The following is a 20,123-nucleotide window of genomic DNA, read 5'->3' on the forward strand; positions in this document are numbered from 1 at the left end:
CAGGAGCTCAGTACCACAGGAGCTCAGTACCATAGGAGCTCAGTACCACAGGAGTCCATACCACAGGAGCTCAGTACCACAGGAGCTCAGTACCACAGGAGCTCAGTACCATAGGAGCTCAGTACCACAGGAGTCCATACCACAGGAGTCAGTACCACAGGAGCTCAGTACCACAGGAGCCCATCTTAGTGTCATTATTCAAGTTTCTCCTCCTGTTGAATTAAAAGCCACTTTCGTGGCATTTACCCCCTGGCCCTGGTTTTGTTCCCCTTTGTGAAGCCATAAAGGGTGTCTCTGTTCTTTTCTAGGAGAGAGTCTGGGATTGCACTGAAGGCCTAATCTCCAGGCATCTGGGCTTTTTTCTTTTCCTCTACCTAGGAAAATAAGATCACTGAGTTAGACCATGTTGCGGAGCGGCTCATAGCTGATGACCACTATGCCAAGGAGGAGATTGCTGCTCGGTTCCAACGGGTGCTAGACAGGTCAGGCCTGAGCAGGTGTTTTGTGAGCTAAGGAAGATGCAGCAAAGTGACCTCTTTGCTAGCATGGAGGATGGAGGTCACACTCTGAGTTCTTTTCATTTCTAAATGCCTAAAACTATGTTGACACTTGCAAACATTTCTGATCTAGACTCACAGAATGAAAGGCATGGAATACAACTTAATTATTACTGACTTAACCACTGTATTTTATATTTGAAAATAACAAGACTATGCAACAACTAAATCTATTAATATAATATGTAATATTAGATATAATATACATATAATATAATATGTATATGAGCATTATTTGTAATATTATAATATATAATATATAGCTAAATAATATATAGCTATGTTACATATAACATATAAATCCATAAATAACGAGAGGAGAAGGGACAAGTTGGCAAATGAGAAGACTGCAGATATGGCATCAGACCTTGGTGGAAGGGTCGAGGGCAGAGAGTGATCTAGCTTCCTCCTCCAGATGGAATGCTCTAAAAGAACTGCTGATTGCTGAGCGGACAAAACTTGGTGACTATGCTGACCTCAAAAAATTCCACCATGACCTTGAGGACCTGGAGGAATGGATCAGTGAGATGCTGCCCATAGCCTGCGATGAATCGTACAAAGATCCCACCAACATTCAGGCAAGTTCAAAACAGGAATCTTGGAAAACTCTGGCATACCCAGATTGTTGGATGAAGGGTTGTCTCCCTACACAGAATGCTTCCTCACTGTTGAGACCATTGTCTGCCCTCAGGGGCTTCTGAGTCTAATGTGAAGGTGTGGGTCCTTCAGAAGTCACCATTGGTTATGACAGAACATTAACTTTTTCTTTGAAACAGAATTTATCCATCTTGCTTCCTTAGATTACAGGGTAATTTAGTCTCTGCTTTCCCTTCAGAGAAAATACCTGAAGCATCAGGCTTTTGAAAATGAGGTCCAGGGCCGAGCTGAGGAGGTGGAGGGAGTCCTCAACTTAGGGAACTCTCTGATTGAGCGGGAGGCATGTGACGGCAATGAAGAGACCATGAAGGTAGGGGTTGTGCTCAGGATGGTTTGGGCTAAAGGCGCATGAGGAGAAGGCTCTTCTTCCTTCAGAGTTTCCATGGGTGGGGATATGGAGTGTGTTCTGTGGTTAGCGATCTTCCCTCTGACTGTCACACAAAGAAAGCAGGCAACCGTGTTGCTCAGACCTTATCACTTCTCTCAAACTCAGTACCTAGGACTCTGAGAAAGCTTTAGACCTAATTCTTAAGCGTTGTCATGCTTGTTTGACATTTTCTATCCCTACTGCCAAGAGCTTTGGCTCTTAGGCACCAGTCTCTGTAAGCAGCCCAGGACCCTTTCCTCAAACTTTGTTCCAACACCTCCTGTTGTTTCCCGGATTAAGCATAACTGCTTAAAAATGTATGGCATTCAAGGGTTGGCAGATTTTGGCTAGTCCCTAACTCCTCGGCCCCTACAGTATCTCTTCAAGTTGTCACAGGACTCAGGATCCTAAAGATCATAGTGATCCCCAAATTTCTTTGGGTTAGGGTCAACTGGAAGAGCTGGACAAACACTGGAACTACCTGCTTGAGAAAACAATTGACAAAGGACAGAAGCTCAACGAGGCGAGTCGCCAACAGAGGTTCAACACAGGCATCCAGGACTTTAAGTTCTGGCTCTCAGAGGTAATTGCACCTGGAATGATGGAGGCATGGGATCTTAATAACTAATTGCTAGGTAAATGGATTTATGCATGAACAATTTCCTTGACTTTCTTGGGAAAAGTTGGGGGATATGGTTGCTAATGTTCTCCTTAAAGACAGTTTTCATCTGGCAGCTTCATTGCATATTTCTTTATTCGCAGGCAGAGACACTGCTGGCCATGAAAGATCAGGCCAGGGACTTGGCTTCAGCAGGAAACTTGCTCAAGAAACATCAGCTGTTGGAAACAGAGATGTTGGCCCGAGAGGTAAGCAGTGTTGGAGTCTCACTCCTCTGGGCAGAATGGAAATGCCTCTGACTTTCCTCTCTCATCTTAGGAGGCCATTTGAGAACACTTTCTTGCAAAACTGACCTTAGCGTTCTCAGCCAGCAGTCATTATACCAGGTCAAATCCATGAGCTGCAGAGCTGTGGCAATGGTCACTGCTAACCAATTATCATGAAACTACAGATTCTAAGGAAGAGGATCCAGGAAGAGGATCCTAAAGCTATCTTGTCTACCTTTTGATGAGGCATACATCTAAACTCACTATCTTCCAAAGCTCATATTTGATCTGGCCTTTGAAAGAAAGTTTATTTTACATAATTATAGAGAGCAAAAAATATCAGAGGGGGATATCATGTGCAACGAAGTTGAACTATATATACACTCTGGAAATTCTATGGAGAATTCCAGTTGCATTCCAATATCAAGCAGAAATGTGTTTTGGGAGCAGTGATAAACATGTTGGCAGGTATTGATTTCATCCTGGAGAATTTTATATTATCAATTTTATTTGGTGGCAGAAATGGGCACAGAAAGGACAAGAAGTCAAAGGTTTTCTAAGTTCCAGAGCTTTAGGACCTGATGACATTCCCCACGACAATACTAGAAGGACAGAGTTAGAGTGAAAACAGACAGAAGAGTCTGGGTGTGTTCTGGACATGGTCAGCCTAGGAATGTTATGGTAGAGTAGCTCTTCTTGAATACTTCTATCTATCAATTGTGTCAGACTCAGGATTGTGAGGAAGACAGTCATGTTTGGAGACACACACTTACTCACACTCATTTTCCAGTTGGGAAGAGGAGGAAAAAACAAGGGAGAATACCAGAAGGCGAATGGACAGTTTGAGTATTATAGTCATGTTACTCACAGTGCTCTCTGATCTTGCCCCCATCTGAGCTGAGTTAAAAGAGCTTATCATCAATTTGACTATCTTCAAAAACAGTCTTTTTGACCCGGACTTTGAACCTGCACCAGTGGTGGTTAAAGTCCAGGGTCTACTTAATGCTTGTATCGTTCTGTTCACTGAGAACACCTCGGCTTTCTAGGATGCACTCAAGGACCTGAATGAGTTAGCTGCTGATCTGCTCGCCAGCGGGACTTTCAATGTTGACCAGATTGTGGAGGAAAGGGATAATGTCAACGAGCGCTTCCTGAATGTCCAGGACTTGGCAGCCACACACCATGAGAAACTCAAAGAGGCTTATGCCTTGTTCCAGTTCTTCCAGGACCTAGATGATGAGGAATCATGGATAGAGTATGTACGGCCAGCTCACACTGCACCAATAACCAAAGAGAATAGATGATCCACCAAACATGTTCCCATTTGGTGCTGAGATGAAATATGTAATTGTTTCTTACAGTTGGTATTACTTCTTAACCATGCTTGCCTTAGCCTAAAGTTAACATTGGTTTTATTTTTCTCAAATTACCTCACTGTATGCAGGCAGAAGGGGACAGGCTTGGAGAAGTGGGGAGCAATTCACATACATTCTGGGAATAAAATTAAGAAACCACATATGCTTGCTTGTTCTAGATAGTTCACAGAATGTGTAATGTCTGGATGAGACAGCTGGGCCTTTACAACTTACTCAACTGCTGAGATCCTTGTCATTTTTTAAAAAAAATATTGAAATTCTAGTTGGTTAACATACAAAAAAAAAACATACAGTGCAACATTAGTTTCAGAAGTTGAATTCAGTGATTCATCACTTACATATAATACCCAGTGCTCATCGCAACAGGTGCCCTCCTTAATCCCCATCACCCACCTAGCCCATCCCCCACCCACCTCCCTCCATCAACCCTCAGTGTGTTCTCTAGCTTTAAGAGTCTCTTATGGTTTGCTTCCTTCTTTTTCGTTTTTTCCCCTTCTGCTATGTTGATCTGTTTTGTTTCTTAAATTCCACATCTGAGTGAAATCATATGGTGTTTGCCCTTCTTTGTCTGACTTATTTTGCTCAGCCCAATATACTCTAGCTCCATCCTGGGAAATCTAAGGTGCCACCGAACTGGACACAGGCCAGCATTACCCAGTACCTGCCAGGCTTTCAGTACTAATTCTGTTTTTGTTGTAAAAAGTATGATTGGGAAAATCTTGGTAAATCAAATTATTTTCCCTACTTCCCATTTAACCTGCCTCACCGTGTTCCTCTTCTATAAGCCTGCTGATTCTCGCTGGTAATCAATGAATTAGAGGGAAGCCTTGTGCACCAGGCAGCAAGGAGGACATCTAGGAACTTCAGAAACAATGAGATAATATAATCTTGTCTGTGTAGCCTTTTACTATGCTTTGTGGTGGCGGTCAAACATCTTACGCTTGGAACTGATCCAACAGCCATGACTCCTGCAGTATCAGCTTTTTTTTACCCATTCGACCTAAATTCATTATTGATATTAATAGACAAAAATCATGAAGGCCATGAAGGTCATATATGTACATAGGGTCATTTATATGTGTGTGCATATAATTTTCACATTTTTTGAAAGAGAAACATTAGTGCATGTTTTTGAGCAAAGAAGAAAAGATACACAGGTAGGCAGACAAGGGAATGAATGGAAAGGCTGTCACAGCTGTGGGCATAGTGGGGACCAGTATGTAATTTTCATTTGTATTGTCAGGAGTTTTGCAGAAAGCCTCTGGCACTAATTGTCTTTGTGGTTACTGACCCCCGAGTGTTCCAGAATTTACCACCTCCCCACCCCCAGCCACACCCATTCTTAGAAAACCCTTGCTCTAGGGTGACCTGGAATATCTAAACTACGTTTTCCGTTTCCTTCCTTGGTCCCAGGGAGAAGTTGTTACGCGTGAGCTCCCAGGACTATGGGAGGGACCTTCAGGGGGTGCAGAACTTGCTGAAGAAGCACAAGCGCTTAGAGGGGGAGCTGGTGGCCCACGAACCCACCATCCAGGTAGGAAGAGTTGAGATCTGTGGATCAGTAGGGTGATGCTACGTACCTACCACAATGGGGAGGTGGCATGCAGAGCCACAGGGAGCTAGGCACAGAGCCTACGGGCATTCTTCCCTCCTCTGCACGTTGTCTTCTATGAATAGAAGGATTCTGCTCAGGGACTATGCTTTTCCCCGGAAGGGACACTTTCAATACCGCAGACACAATTGTTGGTGATTAGGGTGCAGTCTGGGACATCTGGAAAAGCTGTACTTGAGCTGAGTGACAGGGGAAGAAGACAGCTCTGCATTACGCTATGACCATGAATAATCCAGAAAGCAGATCATGGAGCATAGCCTGGTATAAGCACCGAAGTTGCACAAGGGGACATTTAGTGTGGTGGACCTGACTGCAGGTGTCTTCATTCTCCCAAGATTTTCAAGACCACCCCAAGTACCATGGGGTTTATAAATGATGTGGAGGGTGGGAAGGGCTGGATACCTTGCCAGGGAACTCTGACTAAATGGGGAGAGTCTGTGGGGTAATGTGACATGGGTGTGTGTTCTTCAGAGTGTGCTGGATGCGGCAGACAGGCTGAGAGATAAGGCTGCTGTGGGGCAAGAGGAGATCCAGGAACGGCTGACTCATTTTTTTCAACACTGGGAGGAGCTCAAAGAGTTGGCGGCAGCTCGGTGAGTCGGGGATAGGAAGCCCAGCTATCTTCCTGGGTTGTTGGTATTGGGCTTAGCGTTGGCTGCTCTCCCCAACTCCCCATCTCTATTTATCATCGAAGTCCCTGCTCAGATGCCAGTCTGCCATGCAGCTTGCCCCCACTGGCCCCAGGGAGAGGTGAGGAGGCTGCCACCTCTGTGGTCTGAACACACCTCTGCTCCCATGCTTTCTTGCAACCGTCCTTTATCATTGTTGGCCTCATGCGCCAATGCTTCACACCAGGTCGTGCCCCTGGGTCTGTTTTACTTTGTACGACCCCCCCAGGCTTAGTGCTGTGAGCAGCCCCTAGGAATGAAAGAACGAGGGCATATATTTTCTCCCTGATAGCCATACAGCCAATGAGAACCCTGCAGCCAGATAGCCAAACAGAATAATTTCTGCCTGTGATTCCATACCTGTTGGTGGTAGGGAGACATGTCTTTCTGGGGAATACAAGGAAACTTCTAGCACTGCGGCTGCCTTCACTGTATAAGAGGAACCATGGTGCTCTGAGTAGAAGGAGACATACTTCACTCCTGCTGTCCTCCAACTCTGATGTCTGGGCCCTCGTGTTCGGACAAGGCTCCCTTCCCCCAGCAAAGATTCCCAGAGAGCAGATGATGCCACAAAACGGAACTTCTGGGGCCAGGGCCTCCCCGGTTCACAGGAGCTCAGGTCGGATTGTTCCGTGGCCCAGTCCCACTGCGGCTGCCTCGTGCAGCCGAGCTATGTGCGGTGCTCCCCTGGGTCCTGCTGTCTTCTCAACCTCACTGGGGCTCACCGCCTGTTGCAGAGGGCGTCACCTGGAGGAATCCCTGGAGTACTTGGAATTCATGCAGAATGCGGAGGAGGAAGAAGCTTGGATCAGTGAAAAGGAAGCTATGGTTGCCCGAGGGGGCTCTGGAGACACACTGGCCATGACTCAGGTGAGCCACAGGCTGAATGACTGAGATCTCCCCTTTGATTTGAATCTTTTCTTATGTAGTCAACACTTTCATCTATGAAAAGAATCTTTCTCCTCGTGGGAGAAAAAGATGATGGAAATATGGATACTCCTGCCAGTTTTAAATATGAAAAATCAAGGTCCAATGATATAACTTGCCCAAGATCATGGGATCAATCAGGTGTGAAGGTGGGACTCAAAGCTCAATCCCATGATTTGTAGTCTGTCTGTGACTTCAAGTCATCACGGTTACAGGCCTTCCCTCATAGGGTTAGGTTTTCTAAAGATTCCCTCAAATCAGTTACACTGAATTGGAAAGATTGTTATGCTCGGGCATTGGTTGTGGTTTCTAGAAAATATAATTTTAGCAGGGCTACCTGGCAGGTGGACCAGTTCCACAATTTACAGATGTACTTGTAAATACAGTATAGAGTTTACCAATAAAGAAATGAACAAGTGGTCCATGAAATCTCTAGTTAATATGGACTTTTAGAGCTTTATGAGAGAGTGATCATAAGAAAATAATGTTCTTGGGACCTTGAGATGTGTGCCTACTAGCCTTAAAACTTAGGGATTTACCAAGAATTCTCTGTGGATTTACCAAGAATTCACTCTTATGTGATGAAATAAGGAAAGGCTCACATGGGCAAGAGAAAGCTTAAGACCTGCATAGCGTACAATTCACGCTACCAACCCCTTTCCTTTGAAAAGCCTTTTGGGACATGTGCACACATGGGACACATTTAAGTGGTTTAAGGTTTCATCTCAAACACTCCCAAAAGCTTCCCTTTTTTAAATGAAACCTTTGGTTTTGAGAATTGTGGATACACATGTGGTTGTAAGAATGTAGGGAGGTCCCATGTTCCACCTACCCAGGTTCCTCTAGTGGTGGCACCTGCCAGGACACTGACCCCAATGCAGTCAGGATGCAGTACATCACCGTCAACCTGTTTACAGAACACCATCTTCCCTTCGGCCCCCACCCCCTCCTTAGTCCCAGGCAACCACCAATCTGTTCCACGCCTCTATAATTTTTGACATTTCGAGAATGATGTATAAATGAGCTCATACAGTATGTCCCTTTTGGGGGTTGGCTTCTCACTCAGCATATAGTTGTCTGGTGATTCATTCAGGTTGTGTGCATGTCATTGTTACTGCTGGGTAGTATTTCATGGCATGGATGTGTCAGTGTAATCACTCACCTGTTGAAGAGTATCTGGGTTGTTTCCACGTTTGAGCCGTTATGAGTAAAGCTGCATTTAATATTCATGCAGAGGCTTTCACGTAAACATGAGTCTTCATTCCTCAGGAATAAATGTCCAGGAGTCCAATAGCCGGGCCATAGGATAACGGCATATTTGGTTTTGTAAAATCAGTTAAATAGATAAAAATGTAAAAGTGCCAAACTGTTCCCAGAGTGGCTGTACCATGTTACACACTTGCCAGCCAGGTGTGAGTGATCCCGACTTTCTCCCCATCCTTGCCAGGATTTGGTGCCATCACCATCTTTATTTTAGGCAGTCTGATAGGAGTGCAGGATATCTCATAGTGGTTTTAATGTGTATTTCCCTTATGGCTGATTTTTTATGTGCTTATTTGCCGTCTGTATATTTTCTTCAGTGAAATGTCTCTTCACCTCTTTTGCCCATTTTTCTGATAAGAATGTTTGATTGTTTGCTTTAACTGTTTTAACTGTAAAAATACATTTTTATGTATTTAACTTTCTGTGCTTTGTGTCAAATCTAAAAACATTTTGCCTAGCCCTGAATCCTGAAGATCTTCTCCTATGTCTTCTTCCAAAAGTTTAGAGCTTTACATTTTAATTTTAAGTCCACAATCCATGTAGAGCTCACTGTTGTCTAGAGCTACAGTGTGGTTCCTCTTTTTGCGCGTGAAGGTCCAGTGGCTCCAACGCTTTGTTCCGCAGCGCCCCCTACGGTCAGCGCGCCGCTTTCACACCTGCCCACGCGGCTATAACTGATGGGTGGTTTTTGTAGACAACTTGGAGTTGGGTCAGATTTTTAAGCCCATTCTGCCAATCCTAATCTTTCAATAGGAATTTGTAGACCATCACATTCAAAGGCTCATTTTAGTGAGAAGTTCTTGCACTAACATATAAATTCCAGGAAAAGATGTTATGAGCTTTATTGCTAATACTCCTCACTATTACCTTAAGATATCTATCTACCTAGCCCTTCTATGTCATCTTTCATGAAGAAAAAATTGACTTTCTGAGTTTTTGGTTTCCTGACCCCATATAGATTGGCTAATATAAGAAAAGAGAGTTGTTTACCTGTTGTTGAATTTCAGTTTTCTTCCTGTGATCTCCTCTTTTCCCTTTGTTTAATATGTAAGAAGAGATGATTCTGATCAACTTCTTGCAATTATGAGATACATTACATATATTTAAAATATGTTTTAAGCTTTTGGCCTTACCAACTTTTAATATAACATTAAGGAGGTTAGTTAGGAATATATTTGAAAAGGGGATACCTAGATTTTATTTAAAGGAAACTTGTGTTTGATGAGCTTCTGAGGTATCCAAGGGGAAGCACAGAAAAGAGATTGGAAACAGAAGGTGACAATGTTGAAGAGACTTTATTTCATGTGTTATGTGTGTGTGAAAACACGGCTAAATCAGTCTATTTTATATGGTGGATCGTGTCCAATCTCCATGTAAGGTTTCTGCATCAAGATGAAATATAATACAGTCATACAAGATCATGGAGCCCATCTTGTATTTAAAGAAATAATCATCTTATTTTAATGCCTAAGAACACGATGTATCAGTAATTCTTATATTTTCAAAATGTGGTGGTTAAAAGTATGATAGTCGCACAAAATCTGTTTCTTCCTTGGCCCGGGTTAGTAAGCAATGTAAAAGGAAAAGTGGATGGGGTGCCTTTGTGACAAGAGGAGGCAAGGACAGCAGAGGCAGCCCAGGCCCTTGAGGATGGGGGTGGCGGCGGGCAGAGCTGCCTGGTCTCCAGAACACTCAGGAGAATATAGAGAAGGAGGAGACACACTGCTCCCGGGCTTCATCCTCACTCCATTCTCCATCCTTCCAGCAGCAGGTAGGCACAGAGAAGTTTAAGACTGAGATTCAAAACAGCTCAGTGTTCTCTTTAGCTGCCTTTAGGTCAGTTCTTTAAAAAAAAAAAAAAAAGATTTTATTTATTTATTTGAGAGAGAGAGCATGAGTAGGGGGAGGGGCAGAGGGAGAAGCAGACCCCCTGCTGAGCAGGGAGAGGACCCTGGGATCATGACCTGAGCCAAAGGCAGACGCTTAACCGACTGAGCCACCCAGGTGTCCCTAGGTCAGTTCTTAGTATAAGATGATACTATCTTTCTGTTAGATACAATGTTTCATGGAATTATATAAATTTCAAAATGGAGGAATTCTTATATTTTACCTTGACCAACACTCTCATTCTAAAGTCCAGAAAAGCTTAAGTTCACATAGTAAGTTAGGAAGAATATCACTGTATTCCTTTGTCTCTTTCTTTTCTGGTAAGATTTCCCTTTTTGGCAAGTGAAGAGCTTCAGGAGAGGCATTTAGTGGCTCTGTGCAGGAAGAAGTGGACGCTCCCCTACTCTGCCAGTGTAGCTGAATCATCCTCGTGGGTAGCATCAATGGGAGTCAGAATGGGGGTGGGATAGATTGTCCAGGCTTGGATGTGTTGATTCTCACTGACTCATTTATGTAGAGCTTGCTAAAGAAGCATGAAACATTGGAAAATGACTTTGCTGTCCATGAGACCCGAGTGCAAGATATATGTGCTCAAGGAGAAGACATCTTGAATAAGGTGAGCAACTCAGAGATTCCAGGCCAAGCTCATTTTCCAAAAGGGATTGGTTCAAATATAGAATCATGAGCAGTGCTAAAATTCACACATTGAATTTTCATACTCTCTGACTAGCTACGTTGTTTTTGTTCTGAGTAAATAATTATTTGTTCAGTTGCTGCTTTTTATAAACTCTTTTTTCAGGTTCTTATAGATATACCCTGCAGATTTCCTTAAATCCTTTGCTGACCCTCCTACTCATTGTGTGCAGAACATGGCATTTATAAAGATGTTATGGCATGCTTTGGTTATAGAGTATTGTAAAAATGTAAATAAATTTCTTTGTATGCCTCTAGGGAGGAGGATCAGACTGAAACCTGTTTGTGACTTGAAAATCATTCTTTTATTTAAATGCTTGTTTTTACAAATCCTCACTGATTAAGTGCTATACAAAGAGCCTTGAACAGAGGGGACTTCAACTATGAAGGCCTTACTTACGTGGACAAACACGAGAAGATCTTCCAAATGGTAGAGTGGAAATAACCATCCCAGGCATGGATGAAAAATAAGATAAATGCACTAGACCCAGAGGAGAGTAGTTACTTATTTGGAATGAGAGAGATGACTCCTTCTTATCATACTAAAGAATTTCAACTTCTAGTTCTGGACATCCACCCATGTATCTGTCTCTTCTTCTCCCCTCTACCTTGGTGTTGCAGGAGAAAATTCAGCACAAGGAGAAGATTTCTGCGAAGATAGAGTCTCTGAAAGAAAAGATCCCTTCTCTTTCCAGCACGATAAATGCTTGGAAGTCACAACTGGAAGAGGATTATGCCTTTCAGCAGTTTAACTGGAAGGCTGATGTGGTGGAGGCCTGGATAGGTATGACGTGTGAAGGCCAGGGGAAATACTGATAAATTCCATTGATAGAAAGGTTCTGGGATTTTCTCACTTCCCATGGAAGAGAGATACTCCCTCCTCATCCACTCTTACCCTTTCTGGACACAATTACACACACATGCCCCAGAAAACATGCTGATGGGTGACTGAGAACCAGAATTCCAGAAAACACATTTTAGGAGAATTGGTGGTTTCATCGGTGATATTTAAAAGGGCAGAGCCATGGCAAAACATTCTAAAAAATAAACAGTGTGTTCGATTACTTCTAAATTATGTCTAATCTGCAATTTTACTCTGTTTTCCAAAACACTCACAAGTTCCCTTGGCCCTAGCTCTGTCCCAGTCGGTTCTATGCTGCATAAGTCCAGAGAAACCATCCATCAGCCCCTACTGCTCCCATATTCCAATAAATGATCCACTCCCAGAGTCAGGAGGCTCTCTTGTGCCATAGAGTAAATATTTCTTTTTTCCTTATCAAGGCTGATTCAAGAGCAACTACTTTCCCCCTCTAATCAATCCTCTTTGCTCTCTAGCTGAAAAAGAAGAAAGTCTGAAGACCAATGGCAATGGCACAGACCTCGCTGCCTCCCTCACTCTCCTGGCAAAGCAGGTGAGAATAGGACTGCCCCTGGGCAGGTGCCAGGCACGTCCATGGCCCACATACACAGAAGCTGAACACTAGGATTATCCCATTCCCCAATTCTGTGGTTTTCTTGTCTGTAGGATCTGCTTTTTTCCCTTCCCATTTGGTAACTTGCTGGTTTTTTCTCCCTCTCCCTCCCACCAGTCTTGCTTCTGCTAAGTGAGCATCATTTTTATTAGAGAACCAAGTTTGGGTTTTTATTTTTCTTTGTATTTCTTATAATCTTTGTATTATATTCCATTAATATCTTTTTATATCTTTATCATTTTATTTTATTTTATTTGGGATTAACTTATTTTTTTAAAACATTTCATAGGGTAAATATTTAGATCATCAAATATTTAGACATTCTCCTTTTTTTAGCATTTTGATGTAAGGATATAAATTTCCCTCTAAGCAGAGCTTTAGCTGCACCTCACAATTTCATATGTTACTTCTGTTAGTATCACTCAAATAAAATGTTTCTGTTGTTTCTAATTTCTTATTTAACCTATTTGTTATTCCATAGTGTATTTTGCTGAATTTCCAAACACTTGGGAGTTTTCTCATTATCTTTTTTGATATTTATAGCTAGTTTAATTCCACTTTGTTTTAAAAACACATTCTATATTATTCTAGAAGCTTGATTTACATCCAGCAAATGGTACGTTTTGGTGAATAGTCTATTTACAGTTGAAAAGAATGTGCATTTTTTTAAAGATTTTATTTATTTATTTGAGAGAGAAAGTAAGAGAGCACAAGCAGGGGGAATGGCTGAGGAAGAGGGAGAAACAGGCTTCCCACTGAGCAGGGATCCCGATCCAAGGACTCTGGGATCATGACCTGAACTGAAGGCAGACGCTTAACCAACTGAGCCACCCAGGTGCCCCAAAAAGAATATGTATTTTACAGTGGTTTATATTACCTGTCAGATTTGGGTTGTTAATCATGTTGTTTAAATACTTTGTAATTTTTATATATTTTGAAGTTAGGTTCAAAGTTGTGTTGACATTTAGAATTATAAATCATCTTGATGAATTGATACTTTTAATTATGAAATGTTCTTTCTAATAACATTTCTTGATTTAAAGTCTTCTTTTTCATATACTAGAGTACCAGGTTTTTTGTTTGTTTGTTTTGTTTTGTGTTTCAAGTGTATATCTATTTCCATCCTTTAATTTTTTTTCTTTCTTTACATTTACGTCTTTATATTTTTGTTGTTGACTTGATATATTTATACACTGCAAAATGATTACCATTGTAGAACTATCTGACACCTCCATCCTATCATGTAATTACCACTTCTTTTTTGTGTTGAGAACATTTCAGATCTACTCTCTTAAAAAGTTTCAAGTATATAATACAGTATTATTAGTTGTAATCATCTTGCTGTCCATTAGTGTCCCAGAATCAGTCATTCTTTTAGTTGGAAGTTTGTATCCTTCGACCACTTTCTCCTCATTTCCCCACCCTCCAGCCCTTAGCAACCACCAGTCTACTGTGTTTCTCTATTTGACTCTTCTAGATTCCACTTGTGAGTGATAGCAAATGGCATTTGTCTTTCTCCATCTGACTTACTTCATTTAACATATGCTCTCAAGTTTCATACAAATTGTCACAAATGGCAGGATTTCCTTCTATTTCATGGCTGAATAATATTCCATTTTACACACACACACACACACACACACACACACACATGCATCACATCTTCATCTGTTCATTTGTTGATGGACAAGTTGTTTCCATATCTTGGCTAATGTGAATGATGTTGCAATGAATATGGAAATGTGGAGTGTCTTTATGTTTTAGATTATGTCTCCTAAAATTTCACAGAGTTGAGTATTGTTTATTTATCTAATTAGATCATTTTGTTGCAATAGTGAGTCCACTTACATTTAAATTAATGTAACTCGTGAATTTTGATTTAAAGTTATAATTTAACACTTCCACCCCCCCCTCCCCCATCCAACCCCTACTTTTGGCCAGGGACTGAAATGATTCAAGACATAATCTTTTTTTTTTTTTTTTTTTTTTTTTGAGGACTTGCCTTTTTCAGTTGGCTTTTACTCCTAGGGCCTTTCAAGGGTTCAACTAAATCCCTTTCATTGGAGCTACTCCTCTTTTTGTCCTCAACTCAGCACTGTGAGGCTATTGAGGAGTCTACCTAGCATCTTTGACTATTTGCTACTGTTTTTCTGCTTGGCTTCTGGGACTCCTGTCCTATAGAGTTTAGGAACCCATAGATACTTGAGGGGAAAGCAGGTAGATGATTGAACGAACTTTTCTGCAGTTCTTTTTCCACAGCTGCTCAAATCCTGGCTGCCTGGTTTCCCAGAAACTGTCTCTTTGATTTCATGAGATTATCAAGAGCTCTGAGCAGCTGCTTCCCCTTAGTCTCTTAGCCTGTGCAGCCCACATGTCATAGGGAAAGGTGGCAGAGAATATTACTCTGATTTTACTACAATTTCACCTCTTTAGAGTTTTGATTCTTGAGGTGTAGTGACCTGAGTTGCATTCTGATCTCTTTCAAACAGCTGATATTTTGTACTTTTATCCAGCAATTAAAGTTGTTCTCAAAGGCAGAATTGGTCAAATACAAGCCACCCTGTAAAGCTGGAAGTGTAGTATCCAGAATTTTGTGATTTTGGTATCAACAACACACACACACACTGTGTAACTGTCCCTGTTGTTAGTGTGTGTACTTCCAAGATCTCTAGTAGTGCACTGCTGCTAATCAGTACACAAAATATAACAGGGGATGTAAAAGAGTCTTAGAAAGGATGTGAGCTGTAGGAAGCATTTAGTCTTGACTCAAAAAATGAAGATCATATCATGCTCCAATATTCCCTTAATATTAATTATATACCTAACTTAAGCTCTGATTATGAAACATGCATCCACCAGAACTTAGCCATAATTCCAACCACAAATATTCACTTAAATCTCTAAGTTATGTTTTCTTTTGCTTGGTCCTTACTCTATTTCTTTCCTAGACCTTATCTTGTCCATGATAAAAATGTGGTGGAACCCAGGTGTGAATGGTCCCTGGGAACCTACATTGTTTTTCTGTTCACAGCTTCTCTTTGGGTCTTTCCCAGGACACTCTGGATGCCAGTCTGCAGAGCTTCCAGCAAGACAGACTGTCAGAGATAACTGACCTAAAGGACCAACTGGTGGCTGCTCAGCACAGACAGACCAAAGCCATTGAGGAGCGCCATGATGCTCTGCTGAGGCTCTGGGAACAGCTGCTGGAAGCTTCTGCAGCCCACAGAGAGAAGTTGCTAGAGAAGCAGCTGCCCCTACAGCAGGTAAAAGAAAAAACCCACGATCAGGCCTCAATTATCTGTATATTAGTCATGGAACCCAGAAATGGATTCCACTGGAACTCCTGTTTGGATAAACTATAGACATTAGAGTAAGTGCATGGAAAGGAGCAGGAGGGCATTCTTATTGAACAGGAAGTAATCAGGGTTTTTTAAGACTGATTTGTCAGTTATGCAGCGGACTTGAGATGGATGCCAGGCACATGTAATAAAAGGACAAAAAGGCGATGGTCCTGGTGGATGGAAAAACTAAGCTGGCAGGACTTACACTTTTCTCTAACCAAATAAAAGGAGCACTCGCTAAGAAACACTCGAGTTCTCATCCTGTGTTGACCTTACCTAGCTGAGAGATGTCACTTCACACCTCTGAGCCTTGATTCTTTCATTTATGAAATACGATCATGTTACCACTGTCTCCTGCTGGTCTGCATTATGACGATTGAGAGAGATAATGGATCTGAAAATGCGGTGCACGCCACTAAGTTCTATATAGGCTTAAGTGATGAAAATGTTCTTTCTAGTGGTGGCTGTGAAGGTATTGGATGTTGATCATAAAAAATATCAATAATAAAAGGAAATCAGGATGCTGAGTGAAGACTATAAGAAGTATTATACCAGGCAGCAAGTGAAGGTGGGCGATTAGGGGAATTAGGAGACAAACACACAGATAAAAATCAGTCAGTCTGGACGCTTAGCTAATTACTGAAGGGCTTGGTACCTACAGAAATAGTCTTAAGTGAAAAATTAGATCAATTTATGGGCAACTGTACACACATATATGCATTCTACATAGAAAGACACTTTACCTTCTGATTCTATTTTGCTTAACTTTCAAACTGCAAAGAGGTTTGTTATTTGATTTTCTGATTATAAAATCTTTGTAAAATACTCAGATGATCCATAATGTTAAAAAAGTAATATGAAGTACTTTGCAGGTTTTTGTGTCTTTCCTGTGTAGGAGCCATATCAACTTTCTCTATACTGGTCTATTTTAGCAAAAAGATTGCTGAAGTGAGTACAGGGTAAGATGTAATGGTGTAATACCTTTGTAATCCCTCTTCCATTTGAGCCAATTTTCTCCTCTTTAATCTCCACCTTTGGAAACAAAAACTCATTTTTATATTTGCCTCAGATAAATCTCTTGGGAAATACAAACTGCTTACCCTAAATCTATGATGCGTTTTAAATCTAAAACTATTTTTGGGGGGGCCTGGGTGGCTCAGTCATTAGGCGTCTGCCTTTGGCTCAAGTCATGGTCCCAGAGTCATGGGATTGAGCCCCACATTGGGCTCCCTGCTTGGCGGGAAGCCTGCTTCTCCCTCTCCCACTCACCCCTGCTTGTATTCCCTCTCTCACTGTGTCTCTATCTGTCAGATAAGTAAATAAAATCTTAAAAAAATAAAAAATAAAACTATTTTTGCTCACCTACTGTTTGGAACCATCCATACTATTTTTCTTGTTCAGAAATTCTGACAATTCAGTCATTCAGAGCATCTGGATAACTCCGGACAGTAACATAGGGATAAGGCTACAGATTAGAGGGTAGGAACTGGGTTGAGCCCTGAACACATTTTAGAAGGAAGGCAGAAAAAGGACTCAGTACAGACAAAGACACCAGAGAGGCGTGGTCTGCAAAAAAGCAGAGGAGAGAAAGAAGGAGCAAACAGAGAATGGGAGAGATGGGCCTATCCCATCAATGATCTGTGGATTCAGTGATTCACGCATTCATTCACTTAACACCTACTTTTGTATGTTTACCAGGTGCCAGGAAGAACTAGGGCTCAAACTTCAGAATAAGAAATCATGAAATCTTATCACTGAAAATGGCCCTTGCTTCATTTGGACTCTTAGCACTAAAACAACCCTAGGAGTCCTTCAGCCTCTTTGTAGATGACAGATTTGACTAGTTTCACACCAGGGGGCCAGGACCCGGGCCGGTGCCTCAAATGCACCTGCCTGCCCACTGATTTCATGTCCTCAGTGGTTTCAGTTCTGCCCTCTTGGAGTGCTGACCCTGAAAATATTTGAATATGGTCTTTTCTTTTTTTTAATCCTCAGTCTTCTCTTTTGCTGAGGGGCTTTATTGGGAAAGATGGAGGTGACTTTTTTCTCTGCAGGCCGAAGAGCTGTTCATGGAATTTGCACACAAGGCTTCCGCTTTCAACCACTGGTGTGAGAACACCGAGGAGGACCTGTCGGAGCCTGTGCACTGTGTCTCCCTGAATGAGATCCGGCAGCTGCAGAAGGACCACGAGGCCTTCTTGGCCTCCTTGGCCGGGGCCCAATCTGACTTCAACGAACTGCTGGAGCTAGACCAGCAGATTAAGGCCTTAAACGTGCCCTCCAGCCCTTACACCTGGTTAACGATGGAGGTGCTAGAGAAGTTCTGGAAGCACCTGTCTGATGTCATCAAGGTAACAGCACACAACAAAGGCTTCCCTTCACGGTGGTGAGCATGGCCACCTAACTTATTATACAAGTTGGGGGGACTTTTGAGAAAGAAAGGACACAGTTAATAACTATGTTGAGACAGCAGTCATGAACCAGAACTGTCTAAGGAAATGTTAGAAATATATTCACAGTGGGTATAGCCCTACGCCCCGGAGTTCAGACCCTCTTATGCCTCTGGGTGTTGAGCAATGATTCAAGGAAGCAAACACGGGCTCCAGGAGGTGGCTCTAAACATGAGATTTGAAAGTTCATGAGGTTTGTATATAAGTTCACAGTCTATAGATTTCCCCCCATTTTATACCTACCTCCAAAGTGCCTTTTTAATGTGTTTGTGTGTAATTTTTATCAGTCTATAATGATATTCATCATAGAAACTATGGAAAATATTAAAAAGTTTCACAAAGAAAAATTTCACCAAAATATCACCAATTTTATTTTATTTTTTAAAAAATATTTTATTTATTTATTTGTCAGAGAAAGAGAGAGAGAGCGAGCACAAGCAGGGGGAGTGGCAGCTCATTACTGCTTTTCCTTTTAAGGCTGCTTTTATGTTCATTTAAGTGAAGATTTCACCTAGAAAAAAATGAGAAGAGGACGATTTGCCTTTATTACTAGCTTATTTGTCACTGGGCTTGGTCTTAGAGACACCTGCAAGTACTTTCAGGCGTGACGGGAGCTTCCTTCCCCTTTGGAGGCAGGAGAGGTGGGCAGGAGGAAGTAGAAGCACGTAGCACATGCTTCCGGAAAGTAGGTTAGACTGGGAGGAGGGGAGCTGCGCAGCTGAGCCCCGGAACCAGGTATTTTACTGCAAAGAAAGGTCTTCAGTGTTCACTATCTGTGATTTGGGGTTTTAGGAACGGGAGCAGGAGCAACAAAGGGAAGAGGCGAGACAGGTCAAGAACTTTGAGATGCGCCAGGAGTTTGAGCAGAATGCCAGCGCCTTCCTTCAGTGGATCTTGGAGACCAGGTACACAGCGCTGCCTCCAAGCCCATGATCCCTGCGTCCCCACAGGGATGAAATACATATCTGAAGGGAGCAGGAGGGGGCCCTACAGCATTTATGTTGTTCTAAAATCACCATATCCTGTCTGTGCTTTTCATCTGGAATTGATGGTTTTCTAAATCAATCCTTGCAAAATCAAGAAACGAGAATGTCACACCACTGCCCATTGTCTACATGTCCATATTCTCTCCTGGGTAACTCTCATTTTTTCCCCTGTTGCCTGTAATTAAAGTATAAAATAACACAGTCCCTTATGTTTGCACTTTACAAAGTGCTTCTATACCCACTACCTCCCTTAACTCTCCCTGCGACCTTGAAAAGTGTACAGAGCAGATGAGATTACTCTGTCTCCAAGTGTGGAAAGAAGCTCAGTAGACAAATGGACTTGCTCCAGGTCACATGGGTATTTATTGTCATGACCAAAGGCAGAGCCTACTGTGAAACTAGGAAGCTGTCACGCTGCCTGACCATGAAGCTGTGGTGAGAATCGGTGAGATACTCCATGCTAATTGCTTTTGTTAAAGGCAGAATGTCTTATACACAAAAGTAGCATTTGTCACATCTTCCAGGGCAAATGACCTGGAAAAGGAGACCTGGAGGGTTGTAATCCATTAGAATAAATGTCAAAGTCGGCAGACATATCCAGTAGGTGGGTCAGAAATGTGGGCTTTTGAGAGTTAAAGGGGTGGTTTAGACAATCCGTGATATATACTGTTTCTACAAACCCAACAAGGAAAACCAGACAACGAGCAAAAGGAAATCCTGTGTCACAGCTAAAAGTTATCTGGCAGAAGGCAGAGGAAGCACAGTTCATCCCCCTCTGCCTCTGGTTTTGTCCCTCATCCCCTGGCAGGGTGTGCCCAACACTGAGCTCATCACCTGACACCCGAGCTCTTCATCCTAAAACAGCAGGTGCACACAGGACTGAGCTCCTCCGAGAGGGAGAGACTCTGGGAGCAGTGTGAAACGGTTCCTATTAGATTTGGAATATTCCATAAATCTAGGGAAAGACGATCATTGAAGTAAT

General features: G+C 42.2%; 1 protein-coding gene across 1 annotated transcript in view; it reads left to right on the forward strand.

Annotated features, from left to right (window-relative positions):
• Positions 1-20,123, forward strand: part of SPTA1 (spectrin alpha, erythrocytic 1) — a 70,933-nt gene that overhangs the window by 45,573 nt on the left and 5,237 nt on the right. The window contains exons 31-45 of the mRNA XM_078078482.1: positions 379-482; positions 973-1,135; positions 1,390-1,524; positions 2,027-2,164; positions 2,344-2,448; positions 3,513-3,721; positions 5,256-5,376; positions 5,926-6,047; positions 6,860-6,992; positions 10,717-10,815; positions 11,514-11,676; positions 12,228-12,304; positions 15,418-15,627; positions 17,760-18,056; positions 18,948-19,060. Coding sequence (XP_077934608.1) covers positions 379-482; positions 973-1,135; positions 1,390-1,524; positions 2,027-2,164; positions 2,344-2,448; positions 3,513-3,721; positions 5,256-5,376; positions 5,926-6,047; positions 6,860-6,992; positions 10,717-10,815; positions 11,514-11,676; positions 12,228-12,304; positions 15,418-15,627; positions 17,760-18,056; positions 18,948-19,060 — 2,189 coding nt within the window. The remainder of the gene's footprint in view (positions 1-378; positions 483-972; positions 1,136-1,389; positions 1,525-2,026; positions 2,165-2,343; positions 2,449-3,512; positions 3,722-5,255; positions 5,377-5,925; positions 6,048-6,859; positions 6,993-10,716; positions 10,816-11,513; positions 11,677-12,227; positions 12,305-15,417; positions 15,628-17,759; positions 18,057-18,947; positions 19,061-20,123) is intronic.

Source organism: Halichoerus grypus, chromosome 7 (assembly GCF_964656455.1).
Source record: "Halichoerus grypus chromosome 7, mHalGry1.hap1.1, whole genome shotgun sequence".
Classification (NCBI taxonomy): Eukaryota; Metazoa; Chordata; class Mammalia; order Carnivora; family Phocidae; genus Halichoerus; species Halichoerus grypus.